The 26,176-nt window shown below is 40.4% G+C and overlaps 2 protein-coding genes across 5 annotated transcripts in view; one reads left to right on the forward strand and one right to left on the reverse strand.

The window, feature by feature from the left end:
* Positions 1-3,429: 3,429 nt before the first annotated feature.
* Positions 3,430-7,233, forward strand: mars2 (methionyl-tRNA synthetase 2, mitochondrial). Its single transcript, XM_006803227.3, has 3 exons — positions 3,430-3,864; positions 4,208-4,542; positions 4,879-7,233. The coding sequence occupies exons 1-3, from the start codon at positions 3,588-3,590 to the stop codon at positions 6,055-6,057; spliced, it is 1,791 nt and encodes a 596-aa protein (XP_006803290.2). The 5' UTR covers positions 3,430-3,587; the 3' UTR covers positions 6,058-7,233.
* The window catches only part of med12 (mediator complex subunit 12), a 35,243-nt gene continuing 16,120 nt past the window's right edge, over positions 7,054-26,176 (reverse strand). The window contains exons 18-43 of one of the 4 annotated variants that reach the window (XM_087851776.1): positions 24,975-25,118; positions 24,717-24,880; positions 23,940-24,071; positions 23,548-23,775; positions 23,314-23,458; positions 22,778-22,898; positions 20,992-21,102; positions 20,795-20,908; positions 20,525-20,661; positions 18,912-19,091; positions 17,306-17,377; positions 17,040-17,203; positions 16,733-16,894; positions 16,348-16,549; positions 14,338-14,447; positions 13,941-14,076; positions 12,674-12,823; positions 12,074-12,436; positions 11,842-11,971; positions 11,497-11,708; positions 11,245-11,319; positions 10,845-11,062; positions 10,542-10,722; positions 9,840-10,040; positions 7,550-7,631; positions 7,054-7,462 (exon numbers count right to left, since the gene is read on the reverse strand). In XM_087851776.1, coding sequence (XP_087707902.1) covers positions 7,425-7,462; positions 7,550-7,631; positions 9,840-10,040; positions 10,542-10,722; positions 10,845-11,062; positions 11,245-11,319; positions 11,497-11,708; positions 11,842-11,971; positions 12,074-12,436; positions 12,674-12,823; positions 13,941-14,076; positions 14,338-14,447; positions 16,348-16,549; positions 16,733-16,894; positions 17,040-17,203; positions 17,306-17,377; positions 18,912-19,091; positions 20,525-20,661; positions 20,795-20,908; positions 20,992-21,102; positions 22,778-22,898; positions 23,314-23,458; positions 23,548-23,775; positions 23,940-24,071; positions 24,717-24,880; positions 24,975-25,118 — 3,972 coding nt within the window. In that variant the 3' untranslated portion in view covers positions 7,054-7,424. Of the gene's footprint in view, positions 7,463-7,549; positions 7,632-9,839; positions 10,041-10,541; positions 10,723-10,844; positions 11,063-11,244; positions 11,320-11,496; positions 11,709-11,829; positions 11,972-12,073; positions 12,437-12,673; positions 12,824-13,940; positions 14,077-14,337; positions 14,448-16,347; positions 16,550-16,732; positions 16,895-17,039; positions 17,204-17,305; positions 17,378-18,911; positions 19,092-20,524; positions 20,662-20,794; positions 20,909-20,991; positions 21,103-22,777; positions 22,899-23,313; positions 23,459-23,547; positions 23,776-23,939; positions 24,072-24,716; positions 24,881-24,974; positions 25,119-26,176 lie in introns of all 4 variants that reach the window. The other 3 variants (XM_087851773.1, XM_087851768.1, XM_087851761.1) reach the window with 3 other exon arrangements.

Raw genomic sequence — 26,176 nt, forward strand, 5'->3', positions numbered from 1 at the left:
ACAGAAAATGGCATTTTTCTCTTGTCCCTACTTGCTGATAATGACATTTCTTATATACTATAGGGTTTTAAATGAGTTTTACATTAACTTGATTGTTTTGAATTCGTTAACATATCTATAATTGTTTAACCTTTTTTAAACATCAGGATAGTTTTTATAAAAAACAACGTATATATCCAAAGCAAGTTCCCACAAAATATGTGCAGACTTGTTACCGAAACCTATTTAGCCTCAAAAAGGAAGAGACAAAACAATGAGGTAGCATGATAAAGAAGAAGTGACATGATCAAGTCGCGTGCTAACACCAATGGTAGACCAAAGGTCAGTCCCCTTTGACATATTTTGTATTAGTCCAAGCTTTTCTGACTAAAGTATGTCACTCTAACCATTACAAGTCCCTGTTACCCATATTATCAAAAGAAGACAAATGAATTTCACAGTTTCATTCTTTTATTTACATAACTACGTTCATCCCTGACTTTCACAGTAATTACATTCCACATTACATTATCTACAAATAAAGCAAATATAGCTATTCGACCCTGTTGCCTTGTTTTTAACACTGTTACTATATAATTTTTATTAAAAATAAACAAATGTTTTTATTAGCTCACAAGGATTTGATCTACTACCTTTGTAATAGTAACTATTATAAAGTTCAGCAAGGTAGATTTAGAAAGTTGCTTAAATGAATCAATCTTAGCTATTAGTATTAGTATATTAGTATTCCACATAAAGGCAACCATCATCACCTTTTTAAAATCTAAACTTTTACAATTTTATAATCTACATTTTCTGGTTCTGGAGAATTGGAAAATATTTTTGTAAGTTTAATATGTAAACTTAAAAAAAGATTATACAGCAATATACAATGTTGGGAAGGTTACTTTTAAAATGTATTCCATTACAGATTACAGAATACATGCCCCAAAATGTATTCTGTAACGTATTCCGTTACGTTACTCAATGAGAGTAACGTATTCTGAATACTTTGGATTACTTAATATATTATCATGCTGTTTACAACTACATGAATGTACTATTGCTGTGATTTATTACTGTTACTGAAGGTCCGCGGCTCCGAACCGTAGTAAAGGGACCTCTGGCTAATACGGTGGGTTCGTGTTGGGCTCGTAGCTGAAAACTAGCTTTACTTTGTTGTCTGGGTCAACTTTGCTAGCAGAGACAGAGAGAGGCGTTGAAAGGCTGCTCCAACAGAACTTATTGTTTCAGAGGAAAACACGAACACGGTGTACAGTCGAGTCTTAATAGCTTACTTACAGCTGGGCTCGTCAGGCTCTCTTCTTGGCTGCAGTGGTTATTATTATATTTACATGCTTCCAGCTCCCGTTTCTGCTCGATGACAGCTCGTACTTTTCCTTTTTCTCCCTCCCTCGCTCACAGACACATAACGGGTATGGCAGTCCATTCTCCCTGCAGCACGGACTACACTGCCCATGATGCTACATTCTTTAGAGCTATACCTGTAGCATTCTGCCTGTTAGCTTAGCACAACAACAAAAAGGCCTCTCTCACCCAGGAAACACGCAGAGAGAGAGCGTCACCCTGTAACCATGGCAACCGTAACGCTGCCGCCTGGAACAACAGAACGTAGCTGTCAAACAAAACCCAAACAGTCCTGACCCGCCACAATATGAAACAGGGAAGTACCGCCGTGTAATCCATTTATTTCAACAAAGTAACTGTATTCTAAATACCACCTTTTTAAACAGTAACTGTAACGGAATACAGTTACTCATATTTTGTATTTTAAATACGTAACGGCGGTACATGTATTCCGTTACTCCCCAACACTGGCAATATATAACAGAAAAGGGTAAAATAAAGGGTCATGTATTTGTTTGTTTTTTTGTTTGAAGCCTAAATTCTCCTGTAATAATGACCCTAATAAAAGCCAGACATGGCACATAAATATTAATGAATTTGTGACGGCAGATACCACTAATTTACTTAAATAATGCTGACAGTTGATAACATCAGGCAATATCACTATTTAATAATATTTACAGTATTATTAAGTAGATATACAGTTGTGGTCAGGAGTTTATATACACTTGTCATGGGCATGAATGTGATGGTAATTTTTGATGATTTCTTTGTAAATTTCCATGGTAGATTAAATTGTATGGAACACATGTTTACTGACTTTACAAAGCAACAAAAGTTTGGATTTATTTTGGATTTTCTCTAATCCACACTGGGACAAAAGTATATATACAGAGTCAAACATATACACAGGACCACTTAAATCTTTTCAGAAGTGGTGCCGAAAGTTCTAAAATATCTTTTAACTTGACAAAGCCAAGGCATACTAACTTCTCGTTAGTAATAATGATTGACAATTGGAAGTTTCTTTTTGCCAGCAAAAATGATTTGTTTGACACCACTCATTGGACTCACCAACACAAAATAATTCGTATTTCGATGAAGCTATCGGTGGATACAGTAAATCCACCAAATCCAGAAAATTTGGCCAATCATCAGGAAATCAGGCGGGGAAAGCAGTGCTCCACCACTGCTGACTTCGACTAAGGGCATAGACAAGCAGTAGAAGGAATACTTTGTGGACCTCTTTAATCCTACTGACACGTCTTCTGTAGAGGAAGCGGGGTTACTGGAAAGGAGAGTTTGTCCATTAGTTGAACCCCAGATTTGGGAAGAGCAATATGGTTGTCTTGCGCTGGTGGAGCGCTGGACCGTCTCTTTATCCTGTTGAGGATAACTGAGTGTGCATGGGAGTTTGCCAACCAGTCTGCATGTGTTTTGTGACTTCAAAGTCTGAGGCCATGGTCTTCAGCCAGAACAGGTGGAGTGCTCACTCTGGAGTAGGGACATGTTTCTGGAGGAATTCAAGTATTCTAGGATCTGGTTTGAGTGAGGAAAGGGGGGGAGCAGGAGACAAGTTATTCAGATGTGTCACTACTTTGCCAAGGTTTGGAAGAAGATTCAAACAATCACAGTTTTGTTTGAACTGTGCTCCAATAATAATCACATCAACAATGTGCATTTTATTAAGCACATGTTGTATTAATATATGCAACAACTCAACAACTTAATTGTGATAAGTGGATTAAAAAAAAAATACAAATCCTTTGTATTTACCTCACTGAAACCACGTGCCTGTGCACATGTCAACTTCCTAGTCTGTTTTTTATCAATAAATTTAAAGTTTAAAAAAACGTCCCACTGAAATCGATGTAGTTTTTTTTAATATTTTGCTTTTTGTATAGTTTCTTTTTTAATATTTGTTAGAATATCAGCGGTATCACTAAATTAAAGAGAAAAAAGTAAAAAATAAGAAAGAAATAGGGGGAAAATACACCTCGTAATCTGATTGGTGGTTGATAGGCAATGCGCAACATACAGCGTTTTCATTGGACAAATTATTGTTATTCGGAGAAACCGGAAGAAGCCTTAACCTTCACAGGCAATGAAACACATGGATTCCAGGGTTACGAAAAAGGCTTACATTGAACTGAATTTGCCGGTTTTACGCTAAAACTCAACACTACGTGGATTTAGTATCGTTTTTTGGTCTTCATGTGGACGTCGCTTGGTATCCAACGATGAGGTTCCCCTTTCTGTTTGCTACCAGAGGATGTAGAGCGGTTTACAGACTCCATCAAAAGCAGTTTTTATCGCCGGTTCCACCTCTCTGGGAACATCGGAGCAGCGCTGCTTTGAGCACTCAGCTATGCAAAGATGACAGAAGTTACTATATAACGACTCCCATCTTCTATGTCAACGCTTCACCTCATTTAGGACACCTTTACTCAGCTGTCTTAGCAGACTGCTTACACAGGTACAAACTACTGCAGGGATTTAACTCAAAGTTTGCAACAGGTAAATCTTCCATTTACGCTAAGTGTTCGTTTTTCATGTTACTTTAATTAATGGGTGTCTGTAGGTATTAAGGTCTTTGTTATACACCATTTAAGCCTCACATTGAACAGATCAGGGCAAACGAGAAAATTGTATAACAGAAGAAAAGACTAAGATGTTGACATAAAACTGTTCTGTGATCACCTTATAGTTTTGACATTTTTAAACTGTTGAAAAAGTAAATTAGTTCGTTTTCTGTTTTATATGATTGTGAGTGGAATGTATTTGAATTTTAACCATTATTATTGCTCAGTTGACTTTTTGGCTTTTGATGATGCTCTTGTTATGTTTGTAATACTTTCAGGCACTGATGAACATGGCTTGAAAATCCAACAAGCTGCTGAAGCTGCAGGAAAAGATCCCCTGACCTTCTGCACGGGTGTGTCCAAGCAGTTCAGACATCTCTTCAGCAGCTGCAACATATCGTACACAGACTACATAAGAACCACCGAGCAGAGACACCGTGAGGCTGTGGAGCATTTCTGGTCGGTGCTGTGGAACAAAGGGCTCATCTACAAGGGGAGTTACGAAGGCTGGTACTCCACGCAAGATGAAAGCTTTCTTATGCCCTCTCAAGTCGGTGATGCTTTGGACTCATTAGGGAAGGAGATCAAAGTGTCGCTGGAGAGTGGACACAAGGTAATTTCGATCAAACTGAGCAAACAATTTTTCCTTTTGTCTCTTGAGGAGCTTTAAGAAGTCTAGGAAAAATACGCCAACTTGAGCCTCTATAGTGTGTGACATTTACTGAGTAAGTGGTGCCTAATCATGGGTTTGATTTTACCACAGACTATTTACTGCATGTAGTTCCTGTCTGTGCTCTACTGCCCTGCCAAATAAACACTGAAAATGCTTCCCAAACGAATTGTGAAATGGAGATTTTTATCCGTTTTCCCCTTTTCAGTGTTTATATTAAGCTATTTTTACTTCATTAACAACATTTCAAAAACAGATTATCTCGCCGCTGTTTTGCAGGTGGAGTGGATGAAAGAGGAGAACTATATGTTTCGCTTGTCTGCGTTTCAATCTCAGCTGCTTGACTGGCTCAGAGGAAATCCTCAGGCTATCCAGCCTGAGCGTTTTCACCAGGCCGTACTTAAGTGGTTGCAGGAAGACCTTCCTGACCTCTCGGTGTCCCGTCAGAGAAGCCGTCTTCAGTGGGGGATCCCAGTCCCCGGAGATGATGAACAGACTATCTACGTATGGCTAGATGCTCTGGTGAACTACCTCACAGTAGCTGGATATCCAGATAAACACAACCAATGGTGGCATGTGGCCCGCCATGTTATAGGAAAGGACATCCTAAAATTTCACGCCATCTACTGGCCAGCTTTTCTCCTAGGAGCTGGGCTGCCACTGCCACAGGTGATTCATGTGCACTCCCACTGGACAGTAGGAGGAAAGAAGATGTCTAAAAGTTTGGGCAATGTGGTCGATCCTCTTGAACGCTCACGAATGTTTACAGCTGACGGTATGAGATACTTCCTCCTGCGTCAGGGTGTTCCTGACTCGGACTGTGATTACACAGATGACAAAGTTGCCAAGCTGCTCAACGCTGAGCTCGCAGACTCTCTGGGTGGTTTGCTTAACCGCTGCACGGCACCAGCTCTCAACCCAGCTCAGGTCTACCCGTCTTTCTGTCCTCAGTCCTTCCCCAGAGCACACGGAGGCAGAGCTGTGCATGAAGACTACCACATGTTGGATGCTATACAGAAACTCCCAGCTGTGGTGGAAAAGCACTATGAGACTATGCATATATACAAAGCTCTGGAGGCCATCAGTGCCTGTGTGAGGCTCACTAACGGGTTTGTCCAGCGCCACACACCCTGGAAACTGGACAGGAAAAACAATGAAGACCAGCGCTGGGTAGACACCATCATTCATATCTCTCTTGAGTGTCTGAGGATATATGGCACACTTCTCCAGCCGATTGTGCCAGAGACTTCTAACAAATTGCTGTCACGACTTGGGGTGCAACCGCATGAGAGGAGCTGGGCAGGTCTGAACTTCCTGGCGAGGTACCAAGGAATGGACTGTCCTTTTGAAGGAAGAGCACTAGGATCTGACAGCGGGGTGCTTTTCAGTCGCTTGGAACCTCATAATGCCGACAAACAAAAACCTAAGAAAACAAAAAAGTCTGCAAATTTGAAATGAGGATGGTGTGGGTTTGTTTTTTAATGTAAGTGTGAGAGTTGTCACACACGCATCGCAACCATGAACCTTTTCCTCAGTGGTGGGTGTGAGAACCCAAAGATCTAACTCAGTCACACCGCACATTAGTATAAGGGTTTATATCTGATTGCGCTTGCACCAAAGTACTTAAGTGCATTCACTGCTAGCTGCACTTTATACTGCAGCACATTTGCTCAAACCAAGCAGAGTATTTCCAGTAGTGAGAATATATCTGAAGTCATTTCTTGTCGAGTGCTATGTGTCAGAAAGGACATCGGTCTCATTCGGATTCCAAAAATCTACAGTTCCTGTCTGAAAACAGCTGAAGCCTTCGTTTTAATATCATCACTCTGAACCGAATTGAGCCATAATTTAACATCTTTTTATTCTGTTGGATGTCAAACTGTCTGGATTGAAACTCTATTCTAAACAGTGTTAACCTGAAATGAAAACACCTGTATAGTTACGTGTATACAGGGTCTTTACACGTTGCTGTTTGTATTTCTCAGTGTTGAAATTTTTTTTGAAAACTCCAAGATTAGTTGTACTGAAAAAAACATTAAATACTACATATTTAATAGCTGCCCAGTCTCTGAACAGTTAGTCAAAGTGTCCTTCCACTCTTTCTACTAATCGCTATAGTCCCAAGCTGAGGAAACACACCAACTGTAAGTTTTCCATTTACCAGTATGGCCCCTCTCTCCCAGTATTAAACACACAGACGTGAATAATGAACTGAAGCCTCAGTTCCATTTAGCTGGTTCACTTTCACAGTCCTTATAATAAGAACAGCGTTTTATTTACTCATTATTGGAACACTTTTACAAAACAGTCATTTACGGTGGTATTTACATCAGTTTGATACATTTTATGCACTCGTCGTCACTTTCCTTCTCCCAGAGCTTGAAAAAGAGCAGCGAAAGATAAAAACTTTCACTACCAGGTTTTAAAAGAGGCAGCCAACACAAGTACCAGACATTAAAAACTGACATGATTTTTAATGAGAAATACACGAAACTGAAAAAATTGTACAAATTGAAAATAAAAAAAAAAATTGCATTATTCTTAAAATTTGTGGTAATTTTTTTCTTTACATAGGCTCCATCATTAAGCATTACGTGTTTACTTCAGATAAGGATCACTCCATTGATATTCTATAATTACACAAGTGACACGAGATCATCTCTGATTGTTGCCTCAGTGGTCAACATTGGATTCGTTCATCTGTTTGGTGGTCCTTTGTGCCTTCAAGTCATCCCTCCTAACTACCTTCATGGGACTGGACACATGTATTCCCCCAATCCACAGAGCAGGGCCTCCACTCTGCCCACCACTATGAACAAACATTATCAGTAATAAGAGTTGGTGCCCTGTGATGGTTGTGTACCTGGAAAACAGGGGAAAGGTTTATAAATGTGGAACAATGAGCACGCATTAGAAATGTGAGAAGCCACTGAAGATGTTTCTGACTTACTTGATAGTTGCTGTTGCAGCTGTCTGACCAGCGCTGCGGTCTGCTGTTGCTGCTGAGTCTGCTGCATTCCCGGTCGTGGGAACTAAAAGAGAGAGAGGGTACTTAAAACTATTTTTGCACCTTTATCCAAATTAACTCATTTTAAATAAACTCAAGTTGGATTTCCAACTTGGACGTCAGAGCAGCCCGACTAACCCAGGGTTAATGCGAGATGACAATAGTCCACAGAAACCTTAGTCTCTCTCCTTTAACCTTGATTTATTTAAAAAGCAGCCATTTAGCAGCAACTGAATATTTGGGGTGCCTGAATGCTCAAGTGGGCTGGTAAATGATCACAAACTGATCGGCCACTCGATAATGTTCACGCTGGACTTCGGTAGCGAGTTCTTCACCAGGAATGACGTATGTTTTGGATTGCTATCATCCTGTAAGACAAAGTGACGACCCAGACCCAGTTTTGCTGCTGGCTCTAGTTTCATCTCATCTGACCAAAGGATGCACTTCCAGTATGCATGATCCCTCTCCAGGTTGTCGTTAGCACACTTCAGTGTCTCTTCTGCAGAAGTGGAGTTTTTCAGTGCAGGATCCTAGTGACTGTTGAGTTCACTAGTGTCTTGGCAGTTGTTCTGGGGTCTTTAAACACATCTCTCATCGGTTTTCTCTCCAGAAACATTTCCCTTCCTACCTCTGCCAGCCGCCTTCTGTGCTGTGTGGCTCTCTTAGAATTTCCTGATGATACTTTTCACTCCAGTTCTTGGCACTTGGAAATGCAGTGATAACTTTGTATAGCCATTTCCTGCTTTGTGAGTAGGGCTGTGCGATATGACCAAAATCTCATATCCCGATATAAGACATCTATCGTCCGATAACGATATAAATCACAAAAATGTAACATTTTCTGTAAATTCTGTGAATCTCGGGCAGCTCGACTTGCGTGAAGTGTTTCCAGCTGCGCGTCATGTAGCTGGAGTCGAGTGTTTTAATGATGTATGAATCGATACATTTTTAGACATAAGTTGTAACGGCGCCGTTTTCTTTGTGAGTATTTATTACACAGCGTGCTGCGGGGAAAAGCCTGTTCTAACGTTTGAGTCTAAGGTTTATTTTTTAGCACCTGGCGGCTTTTTTACTTCTCATCCGTAAATAATCTGCTCTTTCACGTGATTCAGTTTATTTTGAAAAGTCTCAACAGGATCTTGAGCTTTATTGTGAAAGGTTTATGTGGAACATAAACAAGCGGACACGCGATGGTTTTACCGTCGTTGTTGCTAACGACAACGCATAAAAACAGGCGCTTGTCCGTCTGTAGTGTGGTTATATTACATATAAGAGAAAGAGAGAACTTTAATAAATGAATAATAACTGCAGTGACCATCAGAACCATGAAAAAATATTGCTGTAAACAGTTTATTTTGCGACACCAAGAAAAACGATAGCGTAAAATGAAACGACTTTTTTATATCGTCTTCCGATATATATCGTTATATCGAACAGCCCTATTTGTGAGTGTCAACAATTCTTTTTCTCAAGTCTAAAACGATTACTTTTATTCTTGGCATTTATCTTAAGTGACGCTAAAAGCCTTGCAGAAGTTGTTACACTGAGTGTAAATTGGTAGATTGGTTTTAACTTGATTTTCATGCTTTGATCATTACTAAGCTAAAACATGTTGTTACATGTCAGTCATTTGTGCTATTGCTCAATAAAAAGGTCAGTTTTTCAGGCAGTTAAATATATTGACTCTTGTGTTTTTCCTGGATTAATTTCTGTCATTGTGTTCAAATCACTAATTTAAGCTTTCTAAAGAAAACTATGTTTAGAAATAGTACATTAGAAATGCCTTGCTCTGTTGAAGAAGTACTTAGGAAATGTTTACAAAAACTTTAAATTTCATGAGGGGTGGACGTGTCCTTATCTGTAATTGTTTTTGTTTTATTATGCAAGACTATTTCTTTATTGCACTTTCTAAAAAATGGAAGAAAAACATCAGAATTAATGGAAGAGAAAAACCCAACAACATTGAAGCTACTCTTTGATGCAAATACACCTCTTTTTTATCCCTCTTGTAAATTATTTTTTGTGATAACTGAACACAGACTTTAAATAATTATTTAGCACCATAACAACAAGTCTTAATCCTTTAGTTTATCTCACCATATCCAAAACATATTTAAATACAGATGACGTTTCCACGGAAACCTCCCAGCACCTGCCACCTGTCCAGTCGTAACGAAGAAATCCTGCGACTGCCTGGAGTACTAAAAGCCACTAAAATCACCTGGACTCCTACCATGGGTTGCTGCGGTGGCAGCGGCTGCATGCTCAGGCCCTGGTTCTGCGCCTGGCCCGGTGGAGGCACAGCCGTCACCTGTGGCTGTTGCTGCTGTGGAACCTGCTGTTGAGGAGGAACCTGCTGTGGTTGGACCTGCTGCTGCTGCTGCTGCTGCTGTTGCTGCTGCTGCTGCTGCTGTTGTTGATGTTGTTGTGCCTGCGTTGGGGAAACATGACATAGAAAAAGCTTGTAAATTTCAATAATGCACCACAACAGCCGAAAGAACAGCAAGGGCCTCTTGCATACTGGATTTAATCTCAAAAGATGCAGATTTAAACAAGTTAACATGTCCAAATGGTGTTTCCCCTCTAATATGGTAGAAGACAAAGCTAGGGAACCAATCCTATCGATCTGAGATAAGACGAATTTTGTTGGGAACAACTTTTATTCAGCATAGGAGGAAACATTTAGCTGTGACAACGTGTTTAAAAGTAAAGTTAACGTTATTCAATACCACTACATTTCTAACACAGTGATGTGCTTTTAGAACTTTAATCTACGCTAGAAGAGCAACTTTCTCTGCGTTTACAGGCCCCGCCTTTAAGCACAGCCTCCCATCAACCTTTTTTAGTTTTTAAAGCTGCATCAGGCAACTTTTTTCTGTTTTAAGAAAACCCAAGCCATAGCTAAGATGTGACTAACTTCATATAAGTGACATACCCTCATCGCTGCATGTTGTCTGAGGTACTGCTGCTGCACTAATTGTTGCTGCTGTTGCTGCTGCTGCTGCTGTTCTGTTAATATCTGATTGGGCCTGGACAAGCCTGGATGGACACCTTGTCCCATTTGACCGAGATGGGATGGCATGATAGGATTCTGCTGGAGTTGCTGGTGGGGAAACCTGATATGTACAAGCCAATAAGAAAAATTAGCATATGCAACAATGCAGCAAGCATAACAAGGACACAAAGACTTCTAAGTGCTAATAATGATCAAACTTGCAGATTTACTTATAATACTGACCTCTGTGTGTTCTGCATGCTCTGTGGGTAGGCTGTGGGCTGTGGGGGATGCCGGAGAAGATACCCACTTGGCCTCTGTTGCCTTAGAGGATCCACTACAGCAGGGTTGGCTCCATGTGCGCCTGGGAAATTTTGGTTGCCATAGGAATGAGGTACTATACTACCACTTTGAGATGGATGCTGCTGCATTCCCATGTGGGATCCGTATGTGGTATAGCCCTGTGGTGTAGCACAAATAAAGACAATGTTGATAAGCCAAGCAAGGAGGAGGAGACGACTGCAGACAGGACCAGGAAAGACCACAGGCATCGATTTCAAACACGGTGTGTGGTCTATGTTTGATTATGTATACAAGCTTGTGTTAATGTGATGAACCTCAGAAAAAGAAAAAAAACACTTACGTGGGATTGCATTGAAGTATATTGTTGGTTTGGTGGCATTTGTCTAATCTGCCCTAATGCGTTTGGATTTTGATGCTGAAAACACAAAAATTGAATTATTCATTTTCTCCACTATAAAAACAATCAAGGATCAGAATTTAAGCAGCAGTTAAACACAAACTACGTCTGTTTACGTTCGCTAAATAGTGCTAAGGTGGCACAACTATTCTCAAGGAGTAAGTATTGCTCGACACGTCAGAGGTACAGACTCACCAGTCTGACCTGTAGTTGGTGTCGCAGATTCGGGCCTTGTGGCATGGTGGGATGGGGCTTAAAAGTCATTTGGTACTGTTTGTCTGGTCCCATGATGCCAGTCATGCTTCCCGGCATGCCGGGCATCATGCCTGGATAACTAGGCTGAGCGGGCATTTTGCTAATTTGGCTGCGGTTTGATTGTCTGTATGGAGCATCTAAACCTGGACCTCCTGTGGAGAAACAAATAAAACATAAGTCTCAATCCCAGATGTTCCAGCTGTGGCAGTTCCTCTTGGGTGCTACAGCAGCATAAGTCATAATGATGAGAGTATCCTGCAGTTACTATCTGACCTGTAATCTGACCTGGAGGTAGAGGCTGGCTCTGTGTGTACACGTTCTGTGGATTATAGGGCATGGTCCTGGGATATGTGGGGTTCTGCATCAACTCTGGTGCCATACTTGTGTAGGCAGGACCTGGTGTTCGGTTATAGTCCTAGTCACAGAGGATCAAGTATTTATTTAAGTTTGGAAATCAATCAAATATAATGATCTCTCATATTTAACAACAAAAACATCAGTTGGCAGGATAACAGACCTCTGTTTTGTTAGAAGCAGTTTTCTTTTTCTTGGATTTGGACTTCTTGTTGGCCTCTGGTGGCACCGTGGCTACACTCTTCTCTGTCTTCACCGCCTCGATCATCTTCTCTGGTTCCTGTGAGACAGGCGTCAGGGGTTCCTCCTCTTCAGGGGGTAGGGGAAGCGGCTCCAGGTAATAGCTACGTGGTTTGGGCTTCAGGTGGGTGTGATAGAGGAGGAATCGCTGCTGCTCCTCAAACTTAGTCACCTTACGGTCCACACGTACCGTACCAAACCAGCCCCAGGAGAGAGGGGCGGAGTGTTTCAGACCCTCAAAAACATCCCACGGAGAAATCTTTTGTTTGGTAGATACTTGAAGACCCTGATAGATCAGAGACAAATTAAACTTACTAAACTCAAAATCATCAAGTGAGCATCAGTTCGTTGCAGGTTTATCTGGTTTTCCTGTGACCTTAACTTGTATTTATCTTTACAAGCTGCAGTATTTGCATCTTTAGTTCTTCTCTACCCCTCTTTCAAAATATAAAAACTGTGTACATCTAATTTTATAAGCCTAATGTACAGGATGTATATCGACAAATAAAAAGAAAGTGTTTACCTCCTTCTCAAAGCCAGCTATCTTGTTGCCCTTAGTGTCTATCAGCGAACCCTGAGGTTCACAGGTTATGACATCGCGGGTTTGCTTGGGCAGCGGCAGAAGCTGGCGAACCTTTTCCAAACTTTCTGACTGCCGGTCTCCGAGTTCTTTCTGCGGACAGAACACAGATGGAGTGAGTGTTAATAAAACTTAACTTTACATGGACAAAATCTTCTCATTTAATGTCTACATGAGCAAAGCCATTACTTTGGCTTCACATGCAAAATGATCAACAACCAAGACAGTTACAGCAAGAATTAACCGTGACCTTTAGTGTTCAAAGTATACAAGCCTTTGGCACTTAAGGTGAAAAAGCAAATGTTTCACTTTTGTCACTCTGACAGTTGTGGTCAGTCTCATTTTAAACTTGAACTCAAGTGGTTATTTTTATAGACGGCGCTCAGCCTTTAATCTGGTGAGTTTGCTACTTAATACACCTTTACTACTCATAAGGAAGTCGCTGTTACATACGCAGTAACTTCTAAAGCAGATCGTGCATTAACATTTTTCTTTTGACACTGAATTTATTTATTTTGGTATTTATTTACTAATTGTATTAAGTAATTTAGTAATCATGTAATAGTAACTTAATATTACCGATCATTTAGCAGAAATGATTTAGAATAAAAACATGCATTTAAAAACTGTTTAACGAGTTAATACAATTAAATGGAAAATTAAATGACATGTTTAATATATTTCATGCAATACTTATTCAGAGTGACTTTTTTTGGTCCTTCATAATAAGGACCACAGTTGAGCATTACATAACATCCTCGATGCATGAAGGAGCGTTTCTGCAGCTCCTTCCTCCCTGCAGCTGTCAGACTGTACGATCTGAACTGCTCCCAACAAACATAGATGTTTACATCAATGCTGTCACTGCAATAAGTTAATTAACCAATTCGCACTACAACCTGGTTTGCCTCTTACCTGTAATTATTTTTATTTAATTTAATAACTGTACAGTACTCTCTGTTTATAGTAACCGTTGTCCTTAATGTAAATATGTAAGAAAAATTGTTCATGTTTCTGCTCTGTGTCCTGTAACTGTTTGTTTGTATATTTGTCTTTCTGGCTGCTGTTACAACCAAATTTCCCCTTGTGGGACAATTAAAGGATTATTCTATTCTATTCTATTCTATTCTATTCTATTCTAACATCACACATGGAAAGTATTATACACGGTAACAAAATCTTGCATAAGTGAGGAAACTGCTCATCCTACCCTGAGCTTCTTAACCAGGTTCATGTAGGCTCTCTTGTTTTCCTCCATGCTGCCCTGAGAGATGCTGGACATGTCAGCAGCCAGTGTGCCGTTAATCAGCACACTCAACATGTCCAGCACTGTTGTGAAGAGCTCGCTGTTGGACAGAAGCAGAGTCAGGAGTCCGTTAGATAAAGTCAGTGCCCAGCAGTAACACTCAAGATTTTCAAACTATAGTTTATTAGACTGATTATTCAACAATTCACGAGTGACGTTCGATGGTACTCCACAGTTTCTTGCAAAGCAAAATACGACTAACTTTTAAAAATGCAGGTCACGTGCTAGCAGCTGGAAAATCCAGTTCATAGAAATAATGTGCCAATGTTTCAATAGAAGTTCCTTTGAAGCAAACACTTACTTATTGGACTGCATGTCCACTGTGCCACTGCTGATGATGTCAAGGAGTAGTACCGCCCACTCCGTGGTCTGCTGCGTGCTGCGCTGCACTGTATCAAACATGCCGCCGACCTGATGGGAGAAGAAGAAGAACAGGTGATTTTAAATAGTGCTCACATGAAAGATGTTCTTGCTTGCATTTCTTTGATTGGTCATTCCAGCTTTCAACAAACCAAATCTTTCCACATACTGCTTCATAATCCATATATTAAATGAAGCCATGCAAAATTTTACCCTGCAACCAACTATGTGCCCTCACAGCACAGAGCAGCCGGTCAAAATTTCAGTCTTTTAAAATTTGGACATTTTTAAAGCATTTTTTAAAATTACTTTAACTTCAAATATAAATGTTTCAGAGCTGAAAAACAAATTTATGCTCTGCTAAAAACATCAGCAAAATCCATTTTACACCCACTCAAATGTAAAGCCAAAAATCAAATTTTTGTTCAGCACCATCTTTAAAACAAACTTGATGGAATACATCATAGTTTCACTTGTGTGCTGATGTCCACCAATTTAATGCAAATGATGTAAAGATGCAAAGTAGCACTGATACACAACATCTATTTTCTCATAATCAACTGAAGGATGCATCCTATGATTGGACGGGTGGCTGTGGCTACAGACGTAGACAATCAAAAGGTTGTTGGTTCGATCGCTGGCATGCCAAAGATTTCAGATACCGAATGCTAGTTGCTCTCAATGACTTTGCAAGGGTGTGAATCAGGGGTGGGTTTTGCTTTTCGATTTATCGATTAAAATCGATTCTAGTTTGGATAACGTGATATCGATTCATTAAAATCCTGAATCGATTTTTTAATATAAATTTATTTTGGCCAAAACGCCAGAATCTCAGGCTAAACCTCACAAAATTTCAACAACCACCAAACAGCTAAAACAGTAACTGAGAGCAGGAACACGGATTCTCCACAGAGACGTAAACACAAAGCACGGACCCGCCGACGGATCAGAATCAGTGAGATGTGACTTTCTCACCCGACGGCACGGACACGGTCGGGGCTGAAAGCCGACAGCTCGCTGATTCTGATGTTTCGGCGGGTCCGAGCTTTGTGTTTACGTCCTTTTTGTGCTGATTCTGAAGCTGTTAGTTTGATGTCTCTCCAAACAATATTGACTGAACCAGCAGCAAAAGAAGATCCAAACTACGCTTCACACAAACATCGTCATGAATTCACTCTGACTTTTGCTGTTTTGCTTCCACCAGGATAAAATCACACTTCATGCACAGCTCTCTCTCTCTCTCTCTGTACTTCAACAACAGTTTTCCGTCTAAAAATCTGTTTTCTTCATTATTCACTTGCTTGTTACGCACAAATCTACCGTTGTTTACAGGCTGTCGACGCTGTTTGTCTTTTACTTCCAAAAAGAAAGCCTCATTTCTGCCGTTCAATACTGAACAAATGTAAACTTTTAAAATTATGCAAAATTGCAAAACGCTCAGCTGTGTCTCTAATCAAACCTCTGTAACTTTGCTCTGCTTCACGTCAGCAGCATCAGGCAATGTTCATGTGTTGATTAATGGTTTTCTTTCGTTTTTGAACGATCCCAGGAGAATCACCTTCACGTTTTTCTGTTTTATCTTCAGCTACTTTGACACAAAGGCATCTGCTGTGATGCTCACACCTTTGATCAAGTCTCGCAAGCGTCAGCTTTCGTTTTATAGATATAAAAATATGGAAATGTACTGATGCATGATCTGAACTGTAATATTTCTGACTGTCTGAGGCAAAATGTCCCCGATTCAAATCAATTCGGGACTTTGTGCATCGGAATCGAATCGATTCTAGAAATCAGTGACGATACCAGCCCTAGTGTGAATGTTAAGTACTTCTCCCCACAAAGATTATAAAACAATGTGGATTTTTTTTGCCTTCTTTGCAGTTTGATTTAATTCATGCAATTCTTTCTTTCTTTTTTTTAAACCAGCTGTCTCTTCTTTAAAAACGCTTACAAGATTCAGTCGTAGCTTCAGTGCCTCATGCATCATTTGCTTTGCCTTGCAGTCATCCTGGTACTGGTCTTCTCTCCAGTTGGTGACAATCTGCTGCACTTGGCTGTAAAGGGAGGTGAGGAGACCCTCCCTCTGTTCATCCTGCCCTTTTAAGCAGGTCAAGACCAAAGACAGGAACGGCTGCTGGCTCAGCAGAGACATACTGTGAAAGGAAAACAAATTTCACTTGATGAAAAAGGAATCATTTGGAGTTTTTGGAGATTTCATAACATGTGTAAGTGCTACAAAATGAAAATGTCCTTCCTGCCAAACGTTTCTTTCTGAGAGTCCAGATCAAAGAAGTCTAACTGGTTTAACAACAAAGAGATGTTAGTTTGCCACATACCTTTTCTGTTTCTGCCTGTCCCTCTCCTTACGTGAAGAAGAGCCAAGGTGCTGCCCTTTCTCCAGCTCCTCTCCTGCCGCCTTCAGCACATGGCCCTGGACTGACGTGGGCAGCTTGGCTATCAACGGAGCCACCAGCCAAACACCCGATCGCTCTGATGAGCTGCAGATAAGAAATATTCGACGTCAGCATCGCTGTATTCAAACCCAAATGCAAAGGCTATGATTTCTTCCTTATAAATAAATGTCCAGACACAACCAAAAAACAAACATAAAATAATTTTAACAAGACCTGAGGAGAGACGCACCTTAAAATAGGCTTCATTTTGCTTGTGGTACTGTTGTTATTCGATGCAGAGCCTCCTTGGGCTGCTGCCCCGTTCCCTGAGGGGTTACTGGAGTTCATCTCAGCTGATTTCTGGAACACCTCTATAGTGGCCTTGGCTATGTTCTCCAAGAGAGAGTAGAGTTCCTGAAGGAAAACAAATAAGAAATAATCTGATGTGTCTGATAACAGAAATCCCACGATTATGTTGTTTTCTTTTCTTTTTTAAAACAAACAGATAACACTTACATTGTTGGTGCTCTGTTTGATCATCAGCTGCAGCTCCAGAGACGACTGTCTCATCGTCCACTGGTCCATATTCTGCATCAGGGAAAGGATTACTGTTAAATTATATTCTTGTGGTAGAAATTAACAACCTGTCATGAACAAGTTATAGTTGAGGCATTAGTCCTGTGTTAAACATGTCCTAAACATGTTAGATTTTCTGCTTTTGTTTTAAGCCACATGTAAAGGGACATAATGTGAATATTAAAAACAGCCTTTGATACTTTACGCAACTAAGGCTGTTCATAATTTTTATTTATTAACCTTTATTTAACCAGGAAAATCCCATTGATTAAAACCTTAATCAATGGGAGATTAAAAACCTCTTTTTCAAGGGAGACCTGGCCGAGATAGGCAGCAGCAGGTGTCTCACAGTTACAGAAATGACTCAAACACAGGCAGCAACAACACACATGCAACAATAAGTGAAAGAATACAAATAAAATAAAATAAAATTCAAATAAAAATATATAAATAAAAAATCAGTTAAAATGACAATCAATCTAATAGAAACAGTTGCATGTTATGGACTTGGCCTCAAGGATTCGTAGTTTAGATTTAAAAGCACTTAATGAAATGAATTCAGTCATTTTCCTTCTGCAGTTTGTTCCAAGCCGAGGCTGCTGAATGGACAAAAGCTCTTTTACCAAGTTCAGCTCGGGCAAATGGAACAGAAAGCAACAAGTGACTTATTCTTAGAGCCTGGAAATCACCATCTCCTCCATTGTTCAGGGTTTGGTTACGTGAGATGATCGCTTGTTTGTATATTGAAGAGGTTCGTTATCGTTTGGCTGACACCCATTTTAAGTTTGTCGAAATCTGGGGCCCTTTTCTCAATCATATTAATGGGAATTTAACATAAACTTTAACCTATTTGACTGCACTTTGTGTTTGTGTAAAACTGCACCTCTGCCGGACCCTGATTCCTTCCTGGACATGTTTCCCACATCTTCTGGTCTTGGTGAACTCTCTGTTGCCCTGTCTAAACTCACACAGAAGATCATCTTTTTTGGACATTGGTGTCTCTTTTCAACTTTTGATTTGTACTGGCTAACTGGTGTATTTTTATTTATTTATTTATTTTGTTTTAATTTTTTTCCTTTTCTTTCCTGTTTTCCTGTTTGGGGTCTTTTTTTGTTGTGTTTGGTTTCTGTTTTTTCTTTTTTTTTCTGTTATTGTTTTTGAATCTTATGTCCTTTGTCTGGTGTGACGTTATGTAACTTTGAACTTAAAATCTTATAAATAAACATTAAAAAAAAAAAAAAGAAAGCAACAAGTAACAACAAATAATTTATTATGTAAACAAACAGTTCACTATGTGTCTGTATTTTAAAACAGGGGCATGTTTTTCTTTACTGATCCGATTTTTTCTGGTGGCCCATTAAATGAAATGAGTTTGACACTGAAACCCTCACTTAGCCAGCAGAGGGCAGCAACACTCCACCAATCCAACTCAAGCAACAACTTGATAACAAATGATTTCAGACAAATTAAAGCTGTTACAGTTAACACGCTCGTTCTAAACGGCAAACAAAGTTTCATGCATCATGTGAACTTTTTTTTTCTCTACCTGGAGGATACGTTTGATACGCTGCCTCTGAGGGTTGTCGCCGTCATCACTGTCCAGCTGGCGGTGAGGATAGCAAATAAGCTGCAGCAGTCGCTGGGCTTGAATGTTCACCAGCACCGGGTCTTGGAGGGCACTGCTGTCCTCAGACAGAGACTTCAGGCAGCGTTCTCCAACCCATTCCTGAAAAAGAAGGGAAAAGGCGCAAAGTGGGAAATGTCAACAACTCCAGCGACCCCCACGTTCAGGTTCAAGTATCAAGATAAACTCAGTCATCCAAAACAAGCATGGCTAAAGCTAGGTGAGTGGTAATGAAAACAGGGCAATGGGTCAATTCTTATGAAACAGAGCTGCTGACTAAAAAATATTTTGGAAATTTCATGAGGTCTCAGAGCAAGTACATTCCTCTAAGATGATGAGCTGCCAGCTCGTCCTCCAGCCTTCATATCTAAGTGACATCTGGTGCAGAATATGATCTCATTCATGCTTTTTATGCACCTCTGGCTTACTGAATTTATGTGAAGTACAAAATAAGAATAATCAGTTACTATTTGCTGTCTCGCAAAAGCTTTCTGACAAAAAAAATGCACTGAAGATAAGACCAAAGTTCTCAAAGTAAAAAGCAATCTTCTTTTTTCATTTACCTCATTTTACTGTAGACTATATTCACACCATCTCAACCCTTTAAGACCTACCATAGAACCAAGTCCGCCAGAGCTTATATTATATTTTTACATGCTGTGGAGCCATTTTTGGGAGCATTTCAAGTTGCTATACATCAATACAACCATTACAGCCTAAATTTTAATAATATGTCTGCATTAAGTGCATAGTAATTACATAAATTGCAAAAAAGTGCAATAAACTACAAAAAAATTGAAAATCATTTTTGATTTTTAACATATATTTCTAGTTAGAGAAATTTAAGAGGCTTATCCCTCAAAACTGTAAATACAAAAAAGTTGCACAAAATAGTTTCCCACCACAGGAAATTTATTTTGAGTCTCTTCATAGTTTTATTTTTGAAATACATCAATTTTTATACACTGCAGGAAAAACAAAAATAAATATTATAATGCAAATTTGCAAAAAAAGCAGCATATGCATCAAAATAAACTATTTCCAGCAGTGCAATATGAGTCCTAAGCATCCCAGAAACGACACAGAAAGTCATAAAGTCAAAGATAACTTTTAAAAACACCAGTATAGGCTCATTGAGGCCCGGATGGTAAAAAACTACATTTCCGCGAAAATGACGTCACTTCCGGTTTCGGGCAGGTCATGGCGGACATGCGATAGTTCACGCTGACGTCTAATCCAATGTAGGAAGTGTTACAAACAGCTGATCGGATCGGCAAAGCGTGTTTCTGGAATATTATGTTTTTGTTCCTGCAAGCGCTTTTTATGCAGTTTTTGCAAAGCTTTATGTGGAAGGAAACTGTGACCGAGGACAAGCTGATGGCATAAGATGTAAGTACAACTCCTCCGGTTTCATATGCAAAAAAAATTATTGCGCTAGCTCACGTGGTTGCAGAGCTACCGGGATTTAAAAATAGTTATGCAAAACAGAGCGTGCCCGCTCCGACCGGTTTTAAAGGGTTAACTCATATTCTCACCTGCTGGCAGATGGTCTTCAAAACATACTTCGCATATACATCCAAGCTGGCCGTCTCGATCGAGACATTGCGTCCTTCGGATATGTCGTCGAGGCCGGCGGTGTGTGACAACCCTGAGCCTCTCAACTCAGCATCACCTGCAACAGGAAGGAGCCGGCAAAACCAATCAGTAAACATTTGGCAAAACTGATTATGCCTGTGTTTGATACCAGTTTTTACATGGTGCACTCTAAGCTTTAAATTATATAAGAGGAATATAAATAGTCATACCCAACATAAACACAGCTTTGAGAACAGCAAATACAGCTCCAACCACTATGCTGTTCTGGGAGGCGGCAAGAAGGTGGCGATCGCAAGACGACCGGATACCAACTGAAGCCTTGTCTGCAAAGTTATAACACCAGTTTAAGACGAGCTTTGTTTCAAGCTGAGAAAAATGGTAAACCGTTTGTAGATGCGCTCACTACCTGACTTCACACCATCTTGGGGGACGGGGTTGCGTTGTGGTGTCTTGAAAAGATGCAGCAGGATCCTGCAGGTCAGTCTGGCTCCTGGTTCAGAGTCTTGCTCACTGCAGGCTGAAGTCACGGATCAAAACATGTGCTCTGATTAACACCGAGTTCCTTCACATCGCATTAGGAAGGTTCGCTCCTTTTTTCTTTTTGGATGGGCTACACAATCCACTACATCAAAGTCACACATCTAAATTTAAACCCTGTCCTAGATAGGCTCCTCATCAGGCAAGATGAATTTTCATAGAGCTGTTGTCGTGAAACAGGGAGTAAGAACAAAGCATTTACTACAAGTGAGAGCTGTTGGCATTTGGCACATGTAGTAGTGTTATAACATGAGCCAAATGCAACCAAACAGCATGGCTGAATGAGGCTTTGTCTCCACTCTGGGAGGGAAAAAAAGATTAACAGCAGGCACTTTTCTGGCGAAAGCACAAACTGCGCCGAGGCTTTGTGGACCCAGATCAAATCCGTCACGTTTATTCTCCCCTTTGATAGAACTAATGCATTATAAAACTGGATATTCCTTCCTGTGAGCCGGGCTGAAATGTACTGCTCACTCATTTATAGAATGCCTGTGCGGTTATATAGAGATGCTTGGAAGGAAAGTGGCATAGAGAACGCAAGTAAGGCTAAAGGAAAAATGTAAGCGAGAGATTTAGTGGACAAATGGGCTTTACTATTTACATTACTATAAGAATATTTTAAAGAAAACACTCCCAAAGGGGGCAGTTTTTAAATAATACATACAAGAAGTATACTTATCCATATCCTTATCTATTATTAGATAAGTATTTCAAACACACATGTCATATTCCAATATGATACTTAGGGATAGCTCAGTAGGTAGCGTGGTCACCCCATGATCGGGGGTTCGAATCCACTGAACGGTTAGCTTGAGGTTCCCCACACGCTGCTCACCGGGCGCCTGATTAGTGGCTGCCCGCTGCTTCACTGAGTGAATGGGTTAAATGCAGAGAGATCTCCACGGTGATCAATAAAGTATACATTATTATTATCATTATTTTGGGTTTAGCAGTGGAGCACACCGATGACAGAGTTTAACGATCTCTAGAACAATGCTAAAATAAGGCAATGAAATGCATTAGTTAGATGGACTATTGGGACGGGGAAGTTGTGTAGGTCACAAAACTTCAGAGTCCTCATATGTCGCATGGAATAAAGAGCGCACTCCTTGAAACTTCACAAAGCTACATCTAATCAAAAGATGGAGTTGTGTCATTATTGTTCTTTTTTTGTGAAACGATCAGAATTAAATCTCAACTCTTGCATATACACATAACAGAGTTACTTTTTCCTTTTGTCTCGGTTCAGTGCTTTCTATTTTCTTTTAATCTTCACATTTATTTTACTTGGTTTGCTTAATTTTACTTTTGCAAAGATAAGGAGCTGAATTGTAAAACTTAAAGCGTTTGATGAATAGTGGAAACAGATCTGCGTCTGCCAAAAATGTCCTTTCTGTCTGATTCCGGCTGATCAACAATGTGATGTTTACTGATGGAAAATAACAAATTGTTACAGTTTCACACTTGAGGCATCCATAACTGAACTTGTGAAAACGAGCTGGCAAAAGCATCAAGCTCCTGTGGATTCTGTTTTACTACTACAACTGTAAACTTCACCAATGTGATCAAGGCTCCCGGCATCTGACCAATAATATTTGAACCAATGGCACAAAGTACTTCCTTTACCCGAATTCATGGGATTTAAAAACTCTTACCTGCATTGAGAAGGGAAGGAATGGCAACACAGCGAACCAGGTCTTCAAGGAGCAAGCACTGTCTGGCAATGAGAATGGCTACGAAGGTTGCCAGAGAATCGTGGAAGGACAAATCGCTAACCTTAAGGACACAAGACAAGAGATCAAATGTAACACACGCGTTTTGTGAAAAAACATTCTTCCCTAATTTAGAAAAAAACAAACCCAAAAAACCAAAAATACTATGAAACTTCGGAAGAAACTAGCATTTGCTTCGCTTAACAGGGGTCGCAAAATCGCTAGCCCGACGTCCCGGGGCTAGCGATATCTCCGGTCAGGCGACCAAAATCTATCTCAGACCCGCCCATCAGGCCATCATATAACCCGACGGGCGGGGCTGAGATAGATTTTGGTCACCCGACCGGAGATATCGCTAGCCCCGGGACGTCGGGCTAGCGATTTTGCGACCCCTGCTTAATATGAGCCTCGACCACTGTTGAGAGTATATGTATAAGACAAAATAAGGAAAACAGGTTTACTTTAAAAAAGAAACTTACATCTACGTTACACAGCAAGTCATTGAAGCCACAGTTGCCGTTGTTAGAGGAGCAGCAAAGAGCCTTGAGGATGCCGAGCCATTCGGCGCTCAGGGAGCGGCAATATGCTGTCAGCTCCGCACACAAGATCCCAATATCGTTCACCCTGAAAGCACATCACATGTCACGAAACCAAAGTCCAGTAGTGTAGCAATCCCAGCCCGACACCCGTGTAGCCCGGCAGCAGTAACGCACCTTTCTGGGTCTCGGTGATCCACACACACATCCATCAGCACATTACAGACAAAGCTGTAGCGGTTGGCTGGGCTGTCATTCAAGATTTTGCCCACCATGGAGTGGTTGAAGTTGTTGGCTGAGGGGTTGGCGATGGCCTCCATCATGAACATAGGATCCCAAAGCATGTTGGAGTCTGATGGGTCAATATTGCAGTAGATGGAGTTCTTCACTTTAGAGCAAAACTCGCTGTGGTGAGCAAGGCAAAAACAAATAGTTAAGATTATGTTGCACCGACCAATAAAAAACAAACATATTAGTTCAAAAGTGGGTTCAAATGATTCTATTCTAGCATAATTTATGAGTCTATGCATTCTTTCCTGTGCATTTATACAAGTTGTTTTTTTCCTCACCTAAATATCTCACCAAACTTGTTCTTGAGGTGACTACAGGAGGTGTAGAGATCATACAGATAGGCCAGAATGCAACGCTCAGCAGAGGAACAGTCTGCTGGGTTCACACCTGACTTCACCACAATGCGTAACCTGTGAATACGACGAAAATGTGATTCGTTCAGTTATGAAAAGAAAAAGTTGGTTATTTCATGCTGAGGAGGATGTGATGGAGCAAGGGGAAACAGTGTAACAAAATCCATTTAAAAACCACTAATAAAAACACTACTGTAATAACAATGCACCATATACGCAAGGTTACGAGGGTCCTGTTGGCCTGCATCATTAAAAATCAAGAAATTGCCTGCCACATAAAATCCGAACATGTGTTTCCACAAAAGAATAGAAAGAGATATACTGTGGTAATAACTGCGCTTTAGAGGTGCAATTAAGAGGTGTTTGTTAAGTGCTTTACGGTACACAGCATTCAGGAATCAAATGCACCGTCAGCATCCCCGCGGTATAAAAATCCCAATTAAAGTCAAGTGAATGCCTTTCTGAATGATTGCAAACCAACAACAATTCTTTAACTCTGCAAAGACTAAACACATCGTCTCTTTACTACTTTAATTAGAAGTTTAACTGAAGCCTTAACCCTGCAAACATCCCTTTACGGGTGTGATGAAATCTCTATTTCAGTTTATCTAGCAGAAAGATGACAACGCAGTCTTGGTCCACCGACTGCAATTTAAACTGGTATAAAATGAGTTTTTCCAAACATTAAAACTTGTAACATACCCATCGAAAACTTGGGCTGTCTGCTCAGGATTGAGGATGAGGCAGGAGTGGTACCTCCTCAGCACTGCTACAATACACAGACACAGGCTCGTGGTGTAGCTGCCCACCAGGCTGGATGACTTCAGCAGCAGCTCGGCTTCCACCAGACTTAACTCATTCAGAAGCTGCGCAACACAGTCAACAGATGTTTACACGTGACGCTGAGTAAACGGTGAAGTTAACTTGATTTGTCTGCATAAAATGTGACTGTGCCAGTACCTGAATAGCGAAGTCTATGAGGCCACTAATGTTGAGGGAGTACTCCATGAGGTCAAAGATGAACTGAATGTGCTGGACGAGAGGCAGGTGGTAGGACATCCCTAAGGCAAAGCTGGTGATCTGTTCCAGCACATTTCTGGACACCTGCACACAAAATACCAGACGTGAAACATGCAAGAAATATGAGAACAAATATCTTCTTTAGAGTCAATAAACCAATTTGGAATTTTAAGTGCATGTGGATTAATACTCAAATCATGGTAAATAGACAAACTTGGTTTAATTACCAGCAAAAGAGGAAAACTAATAAACGCTCAAAGTTTCTCACAAAGAGTCTGATGAATAAAAAAGACGACTGAACTGTCACATCTGAAGCTACAGCTGAAGGGTGATTAGCTTGGCTTATAGTAAAGACCAGAAGATGGGGAAGTAGCCAGTCTGGCTCTTTAGAAAAGTTAAAAAAAGCTTAATGTTTAAGAGATATATGGATGGAATCAATCTTCTTACCCACTTGAATCTTCAAGAAAGCGAATAAGCATATTTCAGAAAATGTCAAACGATGCCTTTAATATAAACACAGACACCGACTCAGCCGTAAAGTGGTGGAAAGTTATCCTTATGTATTAAACTGTAAATCCCCAAACACTACGAGACAACGTCCGGCCTCCTGAGGCTTCTGTAATCTGAATTAGGCCCTTGAAGACTTAAGTCCAACTAATAAAGTTCCAAATGAAATTTTCAAAATGTTTTACACAGTTTATAATATGTGGGCTAATACTAAAAACACTTTACTCTTTATCTGTTTCAAAGCCTCCCTATATACATTCCGAATGCTTATTTTAAGAAATTGGACTCTGTAACAAGAAACCACGTTTGCATAAAACATATCTGTAAAAATCAAAGCAAGACGGAGGCCTGGCTCTACCAAATTTCCGTTATTATTACTGGGCCTCCAATTTACGCTGTCTGACCTACTGGCTGCACTATCAGCATGATTGCAGCGGACCCACTACCAGCAGGTGGTCAAAGAATTATTGCCTTCTCTACACTATTGGCAAGACGTCTAATACTTTTGAAGTGGAAGGACGCAGCCCCACCCACAGTTTCGCATTGGGTTAAGGATGTATTATTTCATCTTAAATTAGAGAAAATTAGGTTCGTTTTGAGAGGCTCTGTAAATAAATTTAATAAAGTCTGGAAAC

Source organism: Neolamprologus brichardi, chromosome 2, assembly GCF_056152115.1.
Source record: "Neolamprologus brichardi isolate AB-2024 chromosome 2, ASM5615211v1, whole genome shotgun sequence".
In the NCBI taxonomy this organism is placed as follows: domain Eukaryota; kingdom Metazoa; phylum Chordata; class Actinopteri; order Cichliformes; family Cichlidae; genus Neolamprologus; species Neolamprologus brichardi.